A 19591-nucleotide genomic window follows, 5' to 3' on the forward strand; every position below is an offset into this window, starting at 1 on the left:
AAATAAATAAAATAATTCTAACTGAATTTTTAAAGTAGAAAATTCAGTATTCAAGCATTTAGAACATTTCAGTTCAGGAGAAAAGTAAAATGGTATTTGTCAAGAAAATGTAACATTGAGGGTTTATAAAAAAATATTTTGGTTTATAACTACTTTATAAAAAAAAAAATATTCAGGCGTCTGGATTTCTTTTGTCCTCCTTCTCTCCCTTGCCAGTTTGATTGGTTATGTGATATTTAAGATTTTTGGTTTAAATATGTCCAGTATTAATGTTTCTGTTTTTAATACTAACATCAAACTGCAAAATGTAATTATGTTGACTAAAAATAATGTTAGTAAACACAAGAGAAATAATTTCTAAACTGTAAATGCCGATAACATTCTGTCAAAATGACAATGTGGAAATGTATTTCAAATTAACAATTTAATCTTTACTAAAATCTCTGTAAAGGAAAATTCAACTTTCCTGAAAAGTTCGGTGTGTAAGAACGGTCTGGGATATAAAGGTCTGTTGTTCTAGAACTTTAACAGTAAAGTCAGTTAGGATATGATGATGGATAGATCTAAACCCTTACTGGTTTTGGTAATGAATTCTGGTGTCTAAGAGTAGCACGTAACTACTCCTGTTAAACCCCACAGATATGAAGATTTTGTTTCACTTCAAAAACTGGTGGGTTTAGAACTTTTTTTTAAGCAGGAGCACTCCTACAGTGTAAAATAAAGTATAAAAAAAACAAAAGCAAGAGTGAAAGTGGTTACCAACATTTTATTTATTCTTAGTTCCAGAACCCATACAAAAGCCACATGAAGGACCTGGAGAGATGGGAAAGCCTGTGGTCATTCCGAAAGAGGAGCAAGAAAAAATGAAAGAAATGTTTAAAATAAATCAATTTAACTTAATGGCAAGTGAAATGATTGCACTCAACAGATCTTTACCTGATGTCAGGTTAGAAGGGTAAGTGATACATGTTATGTACTCAAATGAAGAATGTGCGAAGAGTGATCCAAAACAAGAGTTCAGTTCTGTAAGGTGTTACTGTTGAAGTGAAAAGTAGGAGGATTTCCTGTATATATGGTACTTATTTGTAACATAAGGTTGAACAGCAGAAACCAGTTTTCTTCGGTGTTATTTAACTTTAAATCTGATTACAAGTATGAAGCCTGTACGGGGAATAGAAATTAATTTGGTTGAAGGAGAACAAAGTTAACTTAAGGCTTGGCATTTCAGGAAGAAATTGCTTACTTGAAAAATTCATCTACTGCTTGTAATGAGGCAGACTAAAATTCTGCTTTATGTGAAATAGAAAAGATTTGATGATGAGAAAGAAATATTTTAAAAATTCCTTACCTAATGAAATGTGCAAAGCCTCATTTAGATTGCATTATAATGTTTTTTAATATCCATCTGGTTTGTTTTTGATCTTGCTTCTGAAATATTGATCCTTTCAGAGCTATTTGAGTCGTATGTAATTAAAAAGAAAATTCAGCATTGTTTTAAATAAAAATAAGATTGCTTTACTCTCCTGGGGCTACTCTGGCAGGGTAGCTGATGACTCCTCCAACCCCTCTTCGTTCTGAAAGGGGCTCTCAAGTTAAACGAAGCTCATAAACCAAGATTTTCCCAATCAATTATCTGCACATCTTGGAAGAATCAGACGCTATGGAAACCCCATTTCATTAGAAGCTCTGCTGTTGCTTCTTTATACACAAGACTTAGCTGCTGGATTAATTTGTTTTCATTTCCTACCTCAGAAGATACTAGAAGAATGAGATGAAGGTCTCGCTGCTTTTCACTGTTAATGAGTGATAAAGAGCTGGTTTGTAGGTACCTTCATCTTCTGTAATGAATGTGATTATATGTAGCGTGTGAGTTCCTGGGAGTGCTGGTGTTCTTAATTGAGCCATATATTTTTCAAAATGTGATTTCATAAGTTTGAATTAATGTAACTTTTCAATTGATTTTCAGCTGTATTATTAGTCAGATTTTTATGGCCACTACTTGTCTGTTTCTCAGTATAGTGGAAAAATGCAAATCATTAACTTGCACGGTTCTTGTTCAGAACTGACAGACGTTGTTGTTGGGGAGGGTTATGTCCTTTTCTCTCATCTTACTGCTCTGGTCGTGGTTGCAACTTGACAATGGGAGCTCTTGGCATTCATGAAGATTCATATGTAGTGTCTGCCCCTTTTTATCACACTCTATAGGATAAGAAATTACTTTACTGTGAAGTGGTGACTTCCATGGGTTAAGAGCATGTAGTTATCATTCTTAGCTTGCTTTAGCTGTGAGGAAAATCACAGGTTCCATTGGAGACTTTTGTCAAAGCTGGGTTGCTGATTTGGGGTGCTTGCTGTATGTGATTTTCTGGAAGAGCTGAATGGAATGCACTAACAGAACTTTATGATAATTGCAACAGTTGGTTATTTGAAAGGTAAATATGAGTAATTTTTCATTTTGACTCAAAGTATGGAAAAAAAACCCCAACATCCATCTGCTTATCAGCATTCATATTGGCAAACTTGCATATATATGTTCTACCATTTTTATAGTGTAAGTACAAAGGTAAGAAAATAAACTGTGGATCTAAAGTTGACTTAATCGTAAGCTTTGTGAAGTTAAAACTTGTTACAAACTATTAAAAATCACCTAAGCATCACTCAAGCTTCTGCAGACCCATGAAATTACAGTTTTAAAATCAAGCTGAGCTATAGGAATTCTTTCTCATACACACTTGGCTATACTGTGCAGTTGGTGTGTTTTGCAGTAAGATATAGTGATAAACCTAGTAATGTTGCGTTTGCTCCTCTTTCCCATTTCTGTGGACACACTGTCACTATACAGTGTGTGTTAAAGTGGAATCTTAAAATAAAATTTTAGGTGAGGGCTCAGGGCAGAGTTGGTTTTTCTGGTTTTGTAAATTGCTGTGTACCATTTATTTGCTATCTATTTTTATGGATTTTGAGAGAGAAACGATACCCAAAAAGCTCTTCCTTTTGTCATCTTTTTAGTATATACTCTATAAGGTCATGCTAATTAAGAAGTTGGGAACGGAGTTAACATTTCCCCAGCAAACTTGAGAACAATACTGTGTTTACAATGCAAGGGCATCTTAATCTGCATGTGTGGATTAATACTACTTTTCTAGAACGTGGTAACCACTTTCAGAATTGTGGAAAACTAAATACGCTCTGGTGTTTTTGTATGTCTTACAAAAAAATTGCCTGATCAGTCAAAATACCGACATGGTCAGAAACAATTTCTGCTGCATTAGTGGTATCTATAGCACTGCTAATATGGAAGTAGTTTGGGGTGAAGGAGAATGAGTAATTTCTAATCGTTCCTTACCACATTTATGTGTGTATGGCACAGCTGCCAGTAGCACTTTTCAGTCAAGGCTTTGAAAAAGCAGAATCCTTGTTCAAAGGCACACTTAGCTGTTCAACCATGTAATTATTTTCTTCACAGGTTTTGTGGGTTGCTTCCTTTAATGTGGGGGGGAAAGGGGGAAGATGTGACTATTTCAAGTCCTATAATTCTCTGGCATGTCTGTTCTTAAACACAGAAGCCTGTAAAAGTTTTGCCTAACAGTTAACTGCTGAAAAGCTGCTGGAATTAGGTGTTCCAGGACCAATTTGCCACATGTATGCCATGGGGATGGCATAACTTGTCAGTCATAGAGCAGCTTTTGAAGAAGTCTGCGTTATCCTTCACGTTAATTTTGAGTTCTGTCAAACCCGTCTGTTATCTGCAGAAAGGCAAGCACATTTGTGTACCTGCTTTGTCCTGGAGTGCCCATAGGTTAATCACTATAGATGACCCATCAGCCGTCATGTTTGTTTTGGCCGAGAAATTTTGTTCCCTTACTAGAAGAACAAATAATGTGAGCTGTTACAGTAACTTCTAGGCACTTCTCCAGCTCAGGGAGCTCCTCAGTATGAGACATCTAGAGAAGCTCATGCCCCAGTTGTATTAACGGGTTTATTTGTATTATTTGACACAAAATTACTGAGGCACATGGATGCCTTTAAAATCATTGACATATGCCTGAATTACTAGCCATTTTGTGTCTGCAAACAGGAACACTATTCTGCTTACTCTCCCTGTTATCCCAGCTGAATGATTTGCTTAACAGAAAAAGCTAAACCAGAAGTAATTGTTTTAGCCTGGATACTTCCCCAAATCTGGACTGGGGTATGTTAGTGTAACTCACCAATAAAAATGACAGGGCCACAGCCTCTGGAAGGATGTCGTTGCTGGGGAAAGCAGCTTGGTTTTAAGTTGTTAATAGAATAATTCTTATAAACAGGTCTTACTCTGGTCTGTGAATCAGTCGTCAGAGTGGGAGTTGATGCAGAGTTGCCAGGAAAATATGCAGCTGCGGGCTTGACATGACAGCCAAGAGTAAAAGATGGGTGATTAGGAACACGAGAGTCTTGCCTTCATTTTGCTGAAGATGAGGGAGGCAATGAATAAAGTAGGTATCAATGACTAAAATAGGTCTTCAGCGGTTCCTGCGTGACTTAGGTCGGTATTTAGGCTGGGAAGTGGTGTGGTTAAACGCATGAAACTTGTATGTGTCGTATGACTAGGTTTTTCTCTTGATGCTGTTTGAGGTGACTTGGAAGCTGCTTTGCAAAATGAAGAGTGAGTACTGTGTTCCAAGGCTGAGCTTCCCAGGCTGTATTCCTTATTTAATAATTTGTGGAATATGTAAAACATTTAAGGGGACATTAAAGTCCCTGGTGTGAGAATTTAAACCCAATTCTGACTTCTTTTACACTAGAAAAAGAGCATCTTAAAATGCTCTTCTTCCAGGTGCAACTGGTGGAGGCTGAAAACAATGGAGGCGTTTCTGGGATGGAATGATGTCATTCATGTAAGCTCTGATCCCTACTGGAATTTATGATGCAGCTCTAGGAGGGTGTCATATTTTGCAGGTTGAGATTTCTTGGAAGGGTGATGGGCTTCCCCAAGCAGACCTGCAGCAAGGAGGAGTGTGGACAGTTTTGAGATACCTTAGCAAAACATTCTCCAAGGCTGTGGGTTCTGTAGAACTTGGCCTAAAATGTCTCCCTTGTCATTTTGTTCGTTAGTTGGTATAATTTTGCCAGAATTAAGGATATCGGGCATCTTATTATACCACACTTAGTTCTGTGTCACATTTGGTATCTTTTAACTGTCCTTTTCTCAAACTGCCCATATACAGGAAGTGCATATGCTGGCTTTTGAGCGATATAGATAGTGTTGGGGTATAATCAGAGTTTTTAGTCAGATGGCCCTACATATTTTAGTGAACGGCGTCTAAATTCGTACGAACTATGACTTCAGCTACTTTGTAGAAAAATAAGATGCAGATCTCTAAGACCTTAATGTTTAACTAGTAATGTGGTCAGTTGGAGTTATTATTGAAGGCTTTGTTGCTGAATCAGACAACCGTGCTCAGTTCCTGCTGCCAAGCTTACTTTCACAATCGTGAGGAAGTAGACTTTTTTTTTTTAATCTTTGCTGGGGCTAAAAGCCATTCTTCTAAGTCTAACTTACATGAATGTTGTGGAGTTACAGCAATTCTGCTGGGCTCATTTCTGAGTAAGTCCTTCATATGGCTAATTCTGTCACCTGTTTGCTTAGAAAGAACTGGCTTTAGATTAATTATATGGCTCTGTTAATTATATGAGACAATACAATGCTTTTCAGTTATGACGCTGCAGTCTGGTTTTCATATGTGTGCTTTAATAATACATTATTGATTTTAAGTCTGAAATATGCATGCAAGAATACACTGGAATTTGCATTTTTAACTTCTCAAAGCAAATCGTTTTGCTGTACACTTTAAGATACTACAATTGAATCATGATGTGACACATTGATAAGATTTCCTTTCAGAGGGACTGTGTAAAATAGTTTGAGTAAACCTTTTCATGGTAAAACTAGTAAAGGCACACATGCATGAGCATCCTCTCGGAACTCAGATGTGTGACATTTTATGGGGTTTTTGAATGGCAGCACTTGAAGTGTTTACTTCTACATGAGGCTTGTGAAGGTGTGCTCTTTTTTTGGTTTAATGATTCGGGAGAAGAGCTAAGGGGGTAGTTTTGCACTACGTATAATCTGGTGTAAATGTGGACTTCAGCCAAAAGACTACTCACTGCTTCTGTCGATACTGATCTGATTGATTGTGTGGCCTTGGCATTCACTGACTGGATGGAGGATTGCACACCAAAAAAGGACAGAAAGTGTGTTTTGTTGAATCAGCGAGCTGAAGCAACACACCTATCAGATGTATGATTACCAGATCTGGGGTAAAGAAGGTGATGGGACAAAACTGTCATGGTGAAAAGTGGGATTACTGCTTTCGACAGCAGCAGTTGCACCGGATCAGGTGGAACGTGTCGGGAGGGGGCCGGGGGAACCTTCTTAGAAAAAGTGTGTATTAAAATCCCCATTACCTTATGGGGATTTAAATAGCTCCATGCATTGTGATAAGCTTTGTGAACTTTCGGTCCTAGTGATGTAAAAGATAACAAAGAGTGTGATGACCAGGAGTGACTCTTAAACCAGTGTCACAAGCAAGAATATTCTTGTGATGTGGCTATTGGAGCGCATATAGCTTGTTACTGGCCCACTGTAGAATTGATATTTGAAAATGTTTGTGTTCATGTTGTCTTGATGAGTTAGCTGGAAGAAAATACCTGTAAATCTTTTTTCCTAGAGTATAATCAGAGGCGGGGTAGTAACTTTAAAAATCAGCTTGCTTCCTATAAACTTTTATATAGAGATACACATATATATATAATACACACACACGTGTGTCCAGATATACACCCAAACACTTGGCAATCTCATTCTTAGTTAGGAGTGTCTTCCATTTTGGATGAGCAGCCATATCCTGAGCTGTATCCAAATTGTTAAGTCAAGTATGGAAATAGTCTGGCTAGAGAACCTTGGGTTCAGTTTCAGTCTTTGAAGACAGAATTGGTTTTGCTTCTGTCAAGAGATGCTTTGCTGTGATCATTGTCAGGATAAGGAAAACAGTCAATTGCAGCTAATTGTTTTTGTGAAATTCTGCTTGAATTCTGTAACCACAATGGTTTTAAGGACCATTTTGGATTTTGTTTCCAGGGTCTAAAGAAGATTTCCACTTGACTCATGCGATAATGCGACCTTTCTTATATCCAAATCTTTGAGATCAGAAGAAAGGAAAATTTCATGCTCTTGATGTCAGGTAAATTGCATACTACTGTTGAAGGCAGACATTAAGCAGGCCAGATGGAAATGTTTAAATAAGAATCAGGGATTTGCCTGCATTCAGGTGACCTGTTCAGAAAGATTAATTGGAGTTGCAATATGAATTGTAGAAATTGAGGCCTCTTTCTAAACCCAGTTGTTCTGGTTTGATTGGAGGAAGCAACTTCAGGGTTAGTGTGATGTTTGGTTGCAACCTTATCTGCAGTGCTTTTCTCTTTGTGCGGCCACAAGTTGAATCTCTGGTTGTACGCAAAGTCTGTGTAGCAAGAAGTGGTTTGGCATCTTACGACAGTCAGCGATTCCATCTTTCTCAGAAGTATTGCGTTTAGCCCTTTCAGCTGTGTTGTTTCTGTAAGAAAATTATGTCTTTATCTTTTTAGCAAGGTCTGTTGTTCTCAATCCAGGGACTTGGGATATTCTTAAGATTTATGTCAGAAGCAGTTTTATTAACACTCTTGTTCATGATGATATCACGAGGCTGCTGCTCATATCCAGGAAAGACAGTGTTTACCAAAAACGCACCACTTGGGTGCTGGTGGTTCTTGCCGTAGTGTTTCAACACTTTCGCTGCCACCCCTGCTACAGGGCGTTATCCTCTGATGGGAATGTAGGTCAGACCCAGCAGCTTCAGGGTGGCTGAGCCATATTTCAAAACTCTCTTCGTCTGTGATTGAAGCACAGAGGAGTTTTTGCGTTGGTCATAGCTGTGCCTCAGTTTTGTTACTTTAACGTTATTGCAGGCTATGATTTTGGGTAAACAGGTGAACAACAGAGTTGATGTGTTTTGGCAATGCAGCAATGTTCATCACATGTCAGTCGTTAAAGCCTGAGGTTTTGTGACAGGACTTCAGATCTTACTACTTTTTTTTCTTACTGATCCGGCAACAACAATAGAAAATAAATGTGTGTTTTCAAGTCTAAGGAGACTGATACTTACTTTCCAGAGGTTCCAGTATATTTTAATACTGAAGAGCATGCTGTTTGTCCTGCATTGGTAATATCAAACAGATGTATTACACAGATTGTGCTGTGCAGCATTTCCTCAAAACTTCAGCGCTAACTTGAATTTCAGCAAAACTTGGATTATTCCTGTGTCAAATTTAAGCTCTGTGATGTCGTTTATTTGTAGCTGCAGCTTTTCGTAGCTGTTTTTTGTAGGAGATAAGATTGTACTAAATTTGTAAGACTAAATCGCGTTGTCTCCCTGGCTCACTGCCTGAATCTGTTGCTTTCAAAAATGCATCGGCCCTGCATTATCATACTGTGCATAGGAGCTCCAGTCTGAGCTCTGGTGCGGTTTCTCGCTGGGGCTGCGTAGTGCACAGGAGACACTTCGGTTGTCTTCCACCTCTGTCCTTTATCAGGGTGCTCTGGGTTGTGTGCACTGGGCTAGAAAACAAGGATTGCATTCGTGTTTTGTTGCTGTTAATGCTTTTGAGCCACTGTGAATCACTGGTCATTCCTTGTTCCTGTGGAAGGCTCGTGGAATTTGGGAACGAAACTGATACCAGGTATAGCAAATATGGCTCAAATAACATCTAAGTCTATTGAGTTTTGTGTTTAGGTAAACATGAGTGGCCTGGTTTTGAAAATGTAGTATTCTGAAAAAAATACTCGTGTTACTTCTCATTGCTACTCTATGGAGAATAACCTGTTGGCAGCATTGGAAGGGGTAGAGATCTGCCCTGTGGTATTCAGAATTTTACCAATTGTTTCTGCTGCATAATGTAAATATGACATCTTTCTAGAAATTACCTGATTTTTTTTTTTAAGTTGTCTATGAAGAAGGCTTTCCGCATTGTGTCTCATTGCATGGACAGTAGGGTAGTGTATAACTGATTTCCTACAGACCTCTGCCTTGTTTGTAGCTTTTTTGGGATGTGAGCCTTTAGCCTATGAAAGAAAAGCATGAGGATATTAAATCCTGTTTCATTACACTACTTTCAGAAATAACTTAGTATGACTTTAAAGTGTGTGCAAACCCATCACCACTAACATCGTAAATATTTATCTTTCAAAATATGGCAGCATTAAACATGTAGCACTCGATCTTGCCTTTTAGGAATACTGTCTAAGTAAATTGATCCATGAATAGAATTTCATAGTATCTGTGATTGTGGAAGTCCAACAGCAGACTGAAAGAGGTGACATTCGGATAGTGAAGGGCAGTGTCCCGAGTTCCTGGCGCCCCTGTGTCTCTGGTGCTGATGGTTACAGTGGGTAGGCCTTGCTGATCTCCAAGTTGGCACATGAATTTCACCTTCTGAGGAATTCAAATGCACGATCTCGTAAGATCACCTAGTGGGTTTCTTCTGTCCCTGCGATGGTGAAGTAAGTTTTTTTTTTCATTCCTTTGCTGGCACGAGAGAAGCGAGAAGCTTCCAGTTCTGCCAGATGTGAAGGAGGGTTGAGACTGTATGTGCTGATGTAGGAAGTGCAAGGTGAAGAGCTGTCGTCTTTCCTTGTAAGATTGTGCTGAAACAGCGTTTAAACTCTTGAGATTTAACAGCTTAATTTTATTTGGACAGAATTGCCTTACTTGATGTCTCTTCTGGGTTATTTTTGTAATCTCTCCTGTGGACTGTTTGTACCCTGGGCTGAAGAGAAAAGAGGAAAGCAGTTTATTCAGAGGCTGTTCAGGTGCATTTGGAGTAGCATCGAGTAGTTTTTGAGTGGCTATATATAATCCATGTAATAAAATTCTCCTTGAGATTTTTTTTTTCCTAAACATTTCCCTAAAATGTGCAGAGCTTCTGAAAAAGATTCAATTAACATCTTCACAAAACGTCATGATAATGGAGAAGTAAATGCAACTCATCGTTACTTTTGGCCTTCCATTTTAAAAACTTTTGTTAATGGATTTAAAACGTTGAAATTGGGCTACAGGGTGTTAGAGGCAACATTTATTTTGCTGTCACTGTTGTTATTTAGCAAAGTTACATAGACATGTGCTAGGATATGCCCTCCTTCCTTTGTTTGTAGTCTGTTACATTCAGGTTATGAAGGATTTGGACCTGTCACACTGCCTTGTGCTCCTGGGGAGATAATGACCTATGAGTAACCATGTATTTATAAGGGACCAGGCCAAATTATTTTGAATGTATGTTTAAAAAGTGCAAAAGGGTGAAATTCTGTGAATAATGTGTGTCACTCAGCATCTTACAGAAGTCAGAGCAGTCATGTCTTTCTAGTCCCCTGGCTCCCTTGTTCAAACACCTTTTAAAAGTATAGCTTGTAAACATAATATTTTTCCAAAATCTGATTTTGGTGAGGCATTAAAGATCTTGGACAACTTTGTTTTATTTCCAAATTATTTTTCCATTCTATTTCCTAATTCCATGAAAGCAAGAAATCAAATATTAGGGAAGAATACAAGGCTAATGCAGCTGAAGTTGAGGATTTCGGTGTATGAGCGGGAGACTTCCTATGAAATAATGTTACTGTTTTGACCACTGGAATGTGTACATCAAGAAAAGTAGACAAATCAGGCTTTTTGTCTTGATCATGTTTTAACAGTCTCTATTCTATTCTTTTTCTGTGTCTTTAGGTAATATGGCAGTAAGTCTCTGCTTGTATTTAAAATCTCTAACATTTTGGGGGAGTTCAGACATTCTAAGTAATATATGGAGTCACATTAGCTGAGAGTTTGCATGATGAATGCCATAGATTAAAGAAAGGATGATGCATTCCATGGGAAGTAGACATTCTCAGCTGCTGTTTGGAGTCTTCATTAAATTACTGGAGATGGTATGCCTTCCTAATATTATGCACTCAATTTTAAAACTGTTTGAGGCACGATGCCACAGAAGGAACATAATGTATTAGTAGTGAATTAAAATTCAAATTGTCCTTAATTCATACCCTGTGTGTCATACCTCTCATAGTGCTGTTCTGTTGCTAATGTTGCATAACTGTTGCTTGAAACTAAAGCTGTATTTTAAATTCTATAGTAATCCCTTTCTGGGGTAATTTCTTTTCAAACAAAAGATGAAAAGGATTCTTAACTTAAATGTTTGTTAGTAAGGATAAAACATGAGGTTTACATAGAAGGCTAATGCTCTAATTACAGGTGTCAACTGTTATTTTTTTTTGTCTTACGTTCTGCAGCAATATGTTCCTTGAGGGCGGAGTGTATGTCAGTGTTTTCAAAATTAAACCCAGCATTTTTTATTTATATGTATTCACAAAAAAATCTTACAAACTTTAATTAAAAGATATAAAGGCAGGTGAAAGGAGTATTAAAAAACAGACACCATACTATTAATTCTTTCCTTTCTCTTGCCTGCATCAGTGAATCTTTCCAGAAAAACTTCACACCAAATGCTTTAAGAGTAGCATTCAAAAATTTCCAAGACAGTTTTGTTAGGAAACACCCTTGTGTTACCCATGTCAGCCCTTTACATAGTGATAAACAAACCAGTCTAGGGTCACTCTTAAATTGTTACCCCAGAAAGGGTTGATCTCTGGGGTGAGAATAGGCAAGTCTCGTTATGGAAAGGAGGATGTTCATGTTCTGCAGGACAGGGCAGTGGAAGGCAAGAGGGGTGTCCGAAAAAAATCCTGTATGCTTTCTTCTTACACCTTACTTCTTACTTTGAAAGGTTCCCCTTCAAAGATGGATCTTAAAAGTTGTGCTATATTAATACTTCAGACAGTGTAATGGTTTTAAACATGGTAGTCCCTGATCCCTTGGCTGGCTTTTATTACACCAATTCATTCATCTGAGCTCAGTAAAATAAAATCTTCTGTAAAACCATAAAAAAAGGCAAGGCTGGAGATGAGAGATTTCATATGACAATAGTAGAGCCTGTGGCCTCCCCAGCAAGATATTCCTGGTGAATGAATCATTGTGGTTGCTTTTCAGAGAACTGCTAACAGGCTTCTCAATTTTTTTACAAATATTTTGCTAAAAAGTAGGGGAACAATTGGTGGATTTGTATTACTGCTGTAGCTGAAGGTCTACAATCAGACACTTATTTTCTGGTCTAGGGAGCAGCACAGCAGAAGGAATAAAGCATCGAGAATGTGGTTTTAAAGTAGCAAAGTAGGCTGAACAAGTGACAAATATGGGGAAAAAATATTTTGCTTATGATTGAATTTTTCATCTGAAATTCATAGCATTTTTGTGAAAAGCTGTTTTATCTTTCAAGTGATACCATAGAAATAGCTTTATCAGTTGGCATGCTTTGCAAGCTTTATGTACATGAATTAAATCAGAAAACAGAGGGATATATGGCTGCTTTCCCTGAAGATTTTATATTTACTTCAGTGTGGTGAATAATTACATTTGGCCATAATGGTTTAATAAGCAAGCATAATATTGAAGACAGGTAGTGCCTGATCCTGCTGCTTCAATTCTCAGAAATGAAACGTGATTCCACAGAAGGTCTTCCAGATATTTCTTCAATTTTACTTGGACTTACTGATCTTTTCTGGGATCTCGGTGCATGTTGGGCTTTTGTCACCACCTCAGAGCTGAAATGTGTTACGAGAGCTGCTCTCACTTAGAAGAGCTCTGGCTATCCGAGTTATCCAGCAAATAAAATATTCATGTTGGGAGCCCAGTTTTGGCTGACGTTCCTGGTGTCACTGTTTTTTTCCAAAGTGGGGAAAAAGGCTGAGGATAGATGATATCATGATCCTCTGTTGGCAGGTTGTTCCTTCAGCATTGCTTTTATATGGTTAGGGTAGAGGATAAGCACTATGTACTTCTCAAACCCTCAGATAGGACCATGGCTGTTAGTGATAGTCACAAATACTTGTTAGTATATTTTAATAATATATAGACCAGGTTACATTAGAGTGAATTGGCACAGTAGTTTGGGTTCTAGTAAAAGGTGCTTTGTTGGGATGAAGCTCCATCGAATAAGTTTCCTGTGTTTAGGAACTGCATACATCTCTAGGTTTGATTCTTAAAGGATTTAGTAGCATCAAACCTTATATGAGTTTCTGTGTGTGATTTTTAATATACAGGAGGAACAGACCTGTGCAGAGAACACTTAAATTTGCATGGTTATTTTTTTGAGCAGAATTGTTAAGAGTACTTTCTGTGCAGTGTATGGATTTTTCTAGGAGATACTGAAAATATCTCTTGTTTTAAAATAGTATTGTGGAGTATAAAATGTTGGCTGCATGTGGGGTTACTTGGAGGGTATGTCATATTTTGCAGGAATGTCCTATACATGCTGTTAGGAGAGCTAAACCTGTGGTCTTCTGTGCTAATTTGGGAATGTGAAGATAATTCTCTTCTAATTTGATGAACCTTTATAGCACTTCCAATGTGTTTACAATGAGGAGAAGAAAAAAGCAACAAACCCACCCCTCTTTGTGTAATATAAACATGTTAAATAATGAAATATACTTAACTCACCAGTATTATAGATAGCATACATGTAGTCTTAGCTTTTCCTAGATATCAGCTCTGTCTAGAATTCTTTATCTCTTTTAGTTGTTACTTGGTTTTATTCTATATATACTCTTTATTGCATTTACTTCCTAGTTTGTTAGCCATTTTTTGTCTTGTGTTTTGCCTCTCCCTTCCCCCTCTGTCTCTATTTACACTACTAGGATTTCCCCCTTGCCCTCTGAGGAGAAGGCAGGACTAAATTAGGGGTTTGGACTAGTGTATCTGCACATGCTACTCTTTGCAAAACAGGGGTAGTGGAAATAAATATTCTGTTACTGTCTCTGTGTGTTAGCAGTGTGTATGTATCCTTTGTAGAATTGGTTACTGACTTGCGGTTCTCCTTTCTTAGTGGTAAGGTGGAATACATAGGTGTAGACATAAAAGTCAGGGTGTGTTTTAGGTAAAAAATATAAATCTGTGCACAGTTTTCTCCTTTGTCATACTTTGTATGTAATGGATATATCATAAATGTTAGTATTGGTACTCAGGAATAAGCCTCAAAGTCGCAGTTGCAACCGAAGGCTTGACCTGTACAAACATATGCCTTATTTTTGTTCATAGGTGTAAAACGAAGGTGTATGCAGACAACCTTCCCACGACAAGCGTTGTCATTGTTTTTCACAATGAGGCTTGGAGCACACTTCTACGGACTGTTCATAGTGTGATAAACCGATCACCGCGGCACATGCTGGAAGAAATCGTCCTCGTCGATGATGCCAGCGAAAGAGGTAATGATAATGTCGATGCCTTTAGTGTCCTGCTCTTTTTATGTGAAGAGCTGAGGCTGACTTTCTACGGGCTTACCTGTCCTCAGCAAAACACAGTCGCTGGGGCAGGGGAAGGTAGAGTGAGCGATGCCCATTTTGAAACACAGGTGGGCCATTCTTCACTGAAAACTAGTTTATCTGTTTGCTTTTCTGTTGGCAGCGCAGAGTTTGTGTTTGCTATTGGGTTTATTGCATTACAGCCTTAATGTTTTCCGTGTAGAATTTGAACACATTTCTAAATCTTGGGGGCGTTTAATATTTGAATCACCCAGTGAATAATAGCAACAGCAATCCTGCTTCTCTCACACATCCAAATGTACTGTCAGTACCACCATTAAACTTGGTGCTCAGAAGGATTCATTTTGATCATTCAGTTGCTGAGAAGTTGAAATTCAGTGTCTGTGTTGTAAAAGATCGACTTTTTCATAACTTCTGCTCCAGATGAAAACTCCAAGCTACAGAATGAAACTTTCCATGCACAGTGAAATTAATAGACAGAACTTGAAGCTGACTTTTTCTGAAAATAAAATAAATCTGGATTTTAGTGTTTTCTTTTTTGTTTTCTTTTTTTGTTGTTGTTGTAAATTAAAATATAGTAGAAATAAAAATAATATTCTGGACAACACTTTATATTTAATTTTGGTTAATAGTTGGTATTTGGCTTGTTCCTTGTTTAATCTCCCTCAGTGGTATACGTTATAAAATACAACTTGCAGGATAATTTTTTTTCTTGTATTTGTAGATGGAGATGAGAGAATATAATGATGGCTTTTTTTTTAATCTAAAACCTATCTATATATTGAATCACTCTTTTCTGTATTTCTACATTAAAAGTTTTCTACTAGGACAAACTGCTAGTAGGCCACTAGGAAAAGGTTGTGGCAGCCACCAGTTGTATGCTGTTATCTCTATCATCAGGAATTCCCATGCTTTAGTCATAGAAGGGTTTGACACTGAGTGTGCTGGCATCTCTGCCTGCTGCTTCTGATTCTAGTGCTGCAAAATCCATATTCTGCTGCTTGTGGTAATTCCAACTTCAGAGTAAGATGGGTGACTGTTGTCCAAACAACAAGAAGATCCGTCCAAACAAGATCTGTGTACGAAGGCAGACGCTGGATTTAAGATCATATGGTCTAAGTAGCACTATGATGCCTGGATAACAATGGTTAACAGGAGGTTTTATGACAGTAACCATTACAGTGGTTAAGAGGAGTTTTTGTAGCGGAAGAACTTTAGGAGTGGATTTTTGTGCTTCATACCTAATGTAGTAGAAAGTATAATGAGTTTTTTCTTCAGGTTCCGTGTGTGTATGATGCCTTAGCTTATTAACTGACCTATTCAGGTCTTTCTAGGCCTGGAGCACAGCTGGTTGTGGAGTAGCTGAGTAGCCTAAAGAAAGATCATACCCCCTAACTCAGCTCTGACCCATGTGTCTTCCTGAGGAAGCAGAGCTCAGGCGCTCGGGTTGTGTTTGCACTTGTATTGGTCTGTGTTCCTTTTCTCTCATGGGCACCCTTGCTTGCTTTGGCTTTCCTACCTGATACCAGCTTTAACTGTTTCAGCCAATTTCAGTGCAATTGGAAGAAGGGACAGAGGCCTTAAATACAATTAGGCTCTGGCAGCAGAGGAGGAATGACCATGCAAAGGGCAAGGCTACCACATAAATGTGTTCCAGATTAGATGAGAGGTGTGATTAACTTTTGCTTTTAGAAAGGCACCAGGTCAAATTTTCACTGTTTTGACTCATGGGGAATTTGTAATTACACTCCACAATTTTTTGTTCTTTTTCAACCTTTATGTAAAAAAAATTCCAGATTATTTTTTTTTGTTCCAACACGTGCGAAGCTGCTCACCTGTCTTAGCGTTGTTCCCAGGGAACAATCCTCTTTGTAACATGGATGCTGACATTTGGATTCTCAGGGCCTATACCAGTTTATTGAACAGGTATATGCTTCCTTAATGGAACAGAGATAATATGCTTGTTTTGGTTAGTTAGGTTCTGGGCACAGGCTCTTGCTAGGAAAACAAGGTTTATTGCAAGTGCACTCTGTTTCATTTGTCAAAACAGTCCTTGACACTAATTCAAATGAATGGTAACAATTAATTGTGACAGGTCAGCTTTCAATATGACCTAGAAATAAAGAGCAAGCCAATATGAAAATAATGTAGACATAGAATTTCTTGTTTTGCTCCTTCAATCTGTTTTAGGAAAAAAACCACCAAAACAATTTTAACATAGCGATAGCCATGTCCTCATTATAAAGTAGAATTACAGTCCAGTTAAAAAAAAAAAAACGTGCCTTTCTCTAGATAACTATTCTGTTTCCAGGTTTGGGTTAGGTAATAAAAGGAAGAGAACTTAATTCCAGGCTGAAAGATACAGCTATTCAGACTTCTTGTGGTGTGATTGAATCTGTTCTGATACCTTAGTTTTGAAATCTGTGGGCTTTGTTTCAGATCACTCAGACATCCTTTATTTGTAGTTATTTTCAACAACTACTGAAAGGTTTTTTTGTTTTGTTATTAAAAAACTTGTTACGGTTCCAGCAAGCATGCTTTTACATTAAACAAAACGGAAGGGTATGATGACTGAAAATTTGAAAGGATTAGCATATGCTACTTAAGCATTCTGTTTGTGTTGAACTAAGCCAGCAGACTTTTCCAGAAAAAGGAAATGTTCAGCCTGAGTAGGGCATTTTGAATTCTAACATCAGAGTCAATTTAATTGGAATAAAGTAAGCATTCAGCCTGCCTGAAGCACACTTTGTACCTGCTAGTGTCATGCTCTGAGAAGAATGAATTTGCATAACATCACGTACTTATTTACACCAAAAAGAAAAGCTTTGGAGAAAGAAGACATGTCTGTAACATTGTTCTCTTATTACTGATCAGAATTCTATTATTTAAGTATTGATCTTGGGTAACTATTTAAAAAAAAAAAAACCACCCCCAAAAAAACAGAACCAAAATTAACAGGAAAAATCAAGATTAGTCAGTACTTAAAATTAGGTCAGCACTGAATGGCCAAGCATGGTAGGCAGATCATTTCAGTGTGTTCCATCCTGATGAAAGTTAGTTGTACAGATACAGATAAAAGCAATGCAACCAAAACTAATTTCCTGCCACTACTGTCTTATAAAAGTATTCATGCTTCTTAAAACTGTGTTTGACTGCTTATATGTTATACATCGGTGTTTTATTGTAGTTTAATTAAAAAAAAGTTTGAAACTTATTTTTTAATTTGTATTTATATAAAAATGGCTCAGTAACAGGATTGGCAAAGTATTTTCAACTTATGCACTTACTTGACCTGAACGGAATACATTTGCTTTCTTGGCTTCCACGTTCTGCTACTGCCACAGAAGTTGCTCTTCCTAGGTATAGTCCTAGGTATAATTATGCACCCTTTTCGTACAAAAAAAGTTTGAAAGGAATATGTGGCAGAAAAACTTAAATAAAACTAAACTTACATCTCTGAAAATACATGAATTATTGTTGTTCCCAAGTAGAAGTGTTTCTGTTTGGTTTTTTTAATATTATCAAACCCTCAATCTCTGATTGAAGTGTATGAGGCAATGCTAAAAGTTTACTCAGGTGTCATCTGGGTCAGTCGTAAACAACTGACTCTCTAACGCATAAAACTTCTCATTTAGGTGTTTAATGTAGGATTGAGTATAAATATGACCGATAGGTTTGTATATAAAATCATCTCTACAGCTTGATTCTGGCATTTCTTGTAGGCCAAAATGTATTGCATGCAATAAAAGACTATTTGAATACTCTTTTCTTTTCTTTTTTTTAAGAGAAAAGCAAGTCTCACCTTACAAGAATCTGTTAATGGTTTCTGGATGGATGACTAGTCCAAAACTCTAGACTCTTGCTACTTGAGCTAAGGGAGCAGTTTGCGAGGGATACTATTACTCTAAGAGACAGTTCTCTGAAGCGAAAATACACTGCTTAGCATTTCACCCTCGCTGCTGGTAGCAGAGGAACACCAGAAATTCGATGATGGAGTTCTTTTCCTTGCTTTTGTAGGAATGAGACATTAAATGTTACCTTTTTGCTTATTTTGCTGAAATCCAAGTAATATTTTAAAGGAACAGTTACTGAATGTCTGGCACACTTTTTTATTTCTGGGAATACTCCCTCCTGAAGTTTTGAACAAGGTGGTAGTTGATGAGAATGTTTTTATGGACATGGTTAAACATGGGAAAAGGACTGTTCTTAACTGTTCCCTCCATAGCCAAGACTTGCACACATCTCTGTTTCTTAGAGGAAAAAGAAGTACTTAAAGATAAATTGAAGTTTGAAATACTTTTCAGATAGGATTTTTATGTACAATATATTGACTGTGAGTTTCTGTAATGTAACTTTGTTTTACGCTGGCTCGTGACTGGCTGCAGTTGTGCTATTGAAATCTTTTTCTCTTCCTCCTGGCAGAATTTTACCGTTCTGTTAGTGTAACTGTGCATTCAAGGATCAGTGTCACAGCCCATGTTCAAGCAGCTCGAAGTGGTTAGAGCTATTTTAAAAGCTTATCAGCACTACACCTCAAATGTGCAGAGGAACATGTCGATTTGTGTAACTTCCTCGTGAGATGGTTAGCATAGAGAAACGCTTCACACTTCTATTCATGGAAGCCATGTACGTTAAAACTATAAACATTGCCATATACTAATTCTTTTAAATTAGTGGCTTTGGAAAGCAACACTGTAAAGAAAGGAGATTATATTTCCTACAGACTCATTCAGCCACATGATCTCTGTACTCAACCCCAAAAGACCTGCAAAATGTTCAGACGTGTACACTTGGTTTGTATTAATACAGATTTATTCATTTGAGTCTCTGTTAATATGCAAAATAAGAATTAACTCTCTTTGAGTTTCTCTGGAGACAAATATTTCGGATCTATCAAGCTCGTAGGCTCTTTCAGCACAGTTCAGCTTTCAAGATGTGTCAGAACTTATTTCTGTGGGGTTTAGTGACAGTCCAACAATGCACGGGAAATAAAAGAGGAGGCAATTAGAACTCATTCATCCGGAGCAGTGGTAAGGAACAGTAATCACCCGCAGGTCAGCTCTCCCTCTTCAGGTTTACAAAACAACCACTAAGAGTTCATGCCGTGCTTCCCCCCCCCCCCCGGCGCCCCCCCCACGCCCCCCCCCCTCCTTT

The 19591-nt window shown here is 37.8% G+C and overlaps 1 protein-coding gene across 1 annotated transcript in view; it reads left to right on the forward strand.

Moving 5' to 3' along the window:
* The window catches only part of GALNT1 (polypeptide N-acetylgalactosaminyltransferase 1), a gene marked incomplete at its 3' end in the record, with an annotated part of 60493 nt that overhangs the window by 31380 nt on the left and 9522 nt on the right, over positions 1-19591 (forward strand). Inside the window, exons 5-6 of the mRNA XM_010152352.1 lie at positions 781-955; positions 14214-14380. Coding sequence (XP_010150654.1) covers positions 781-955; positions 14214-14380 — 342 coding nt within the window. The remainder of the gene's footprint in view (positions 1-780; positions 956-14213; positions 14381-19591) is intronic.

Source organism: Eurypyga helias, unplaced genomic scaffold, assembly GCF_000690775.1.
Source record: "Eurypyga helias isolate BGI_N326 unplaced genomic scaffold, ASM69077v1 scaffold11060, whole genome shotgun sequence".
NCBI lineage: Eukaryota > Metazoa > Chordata > Aves > Eurypygiformes > Eurypygidae > Eurypyga > Eurypyga helias.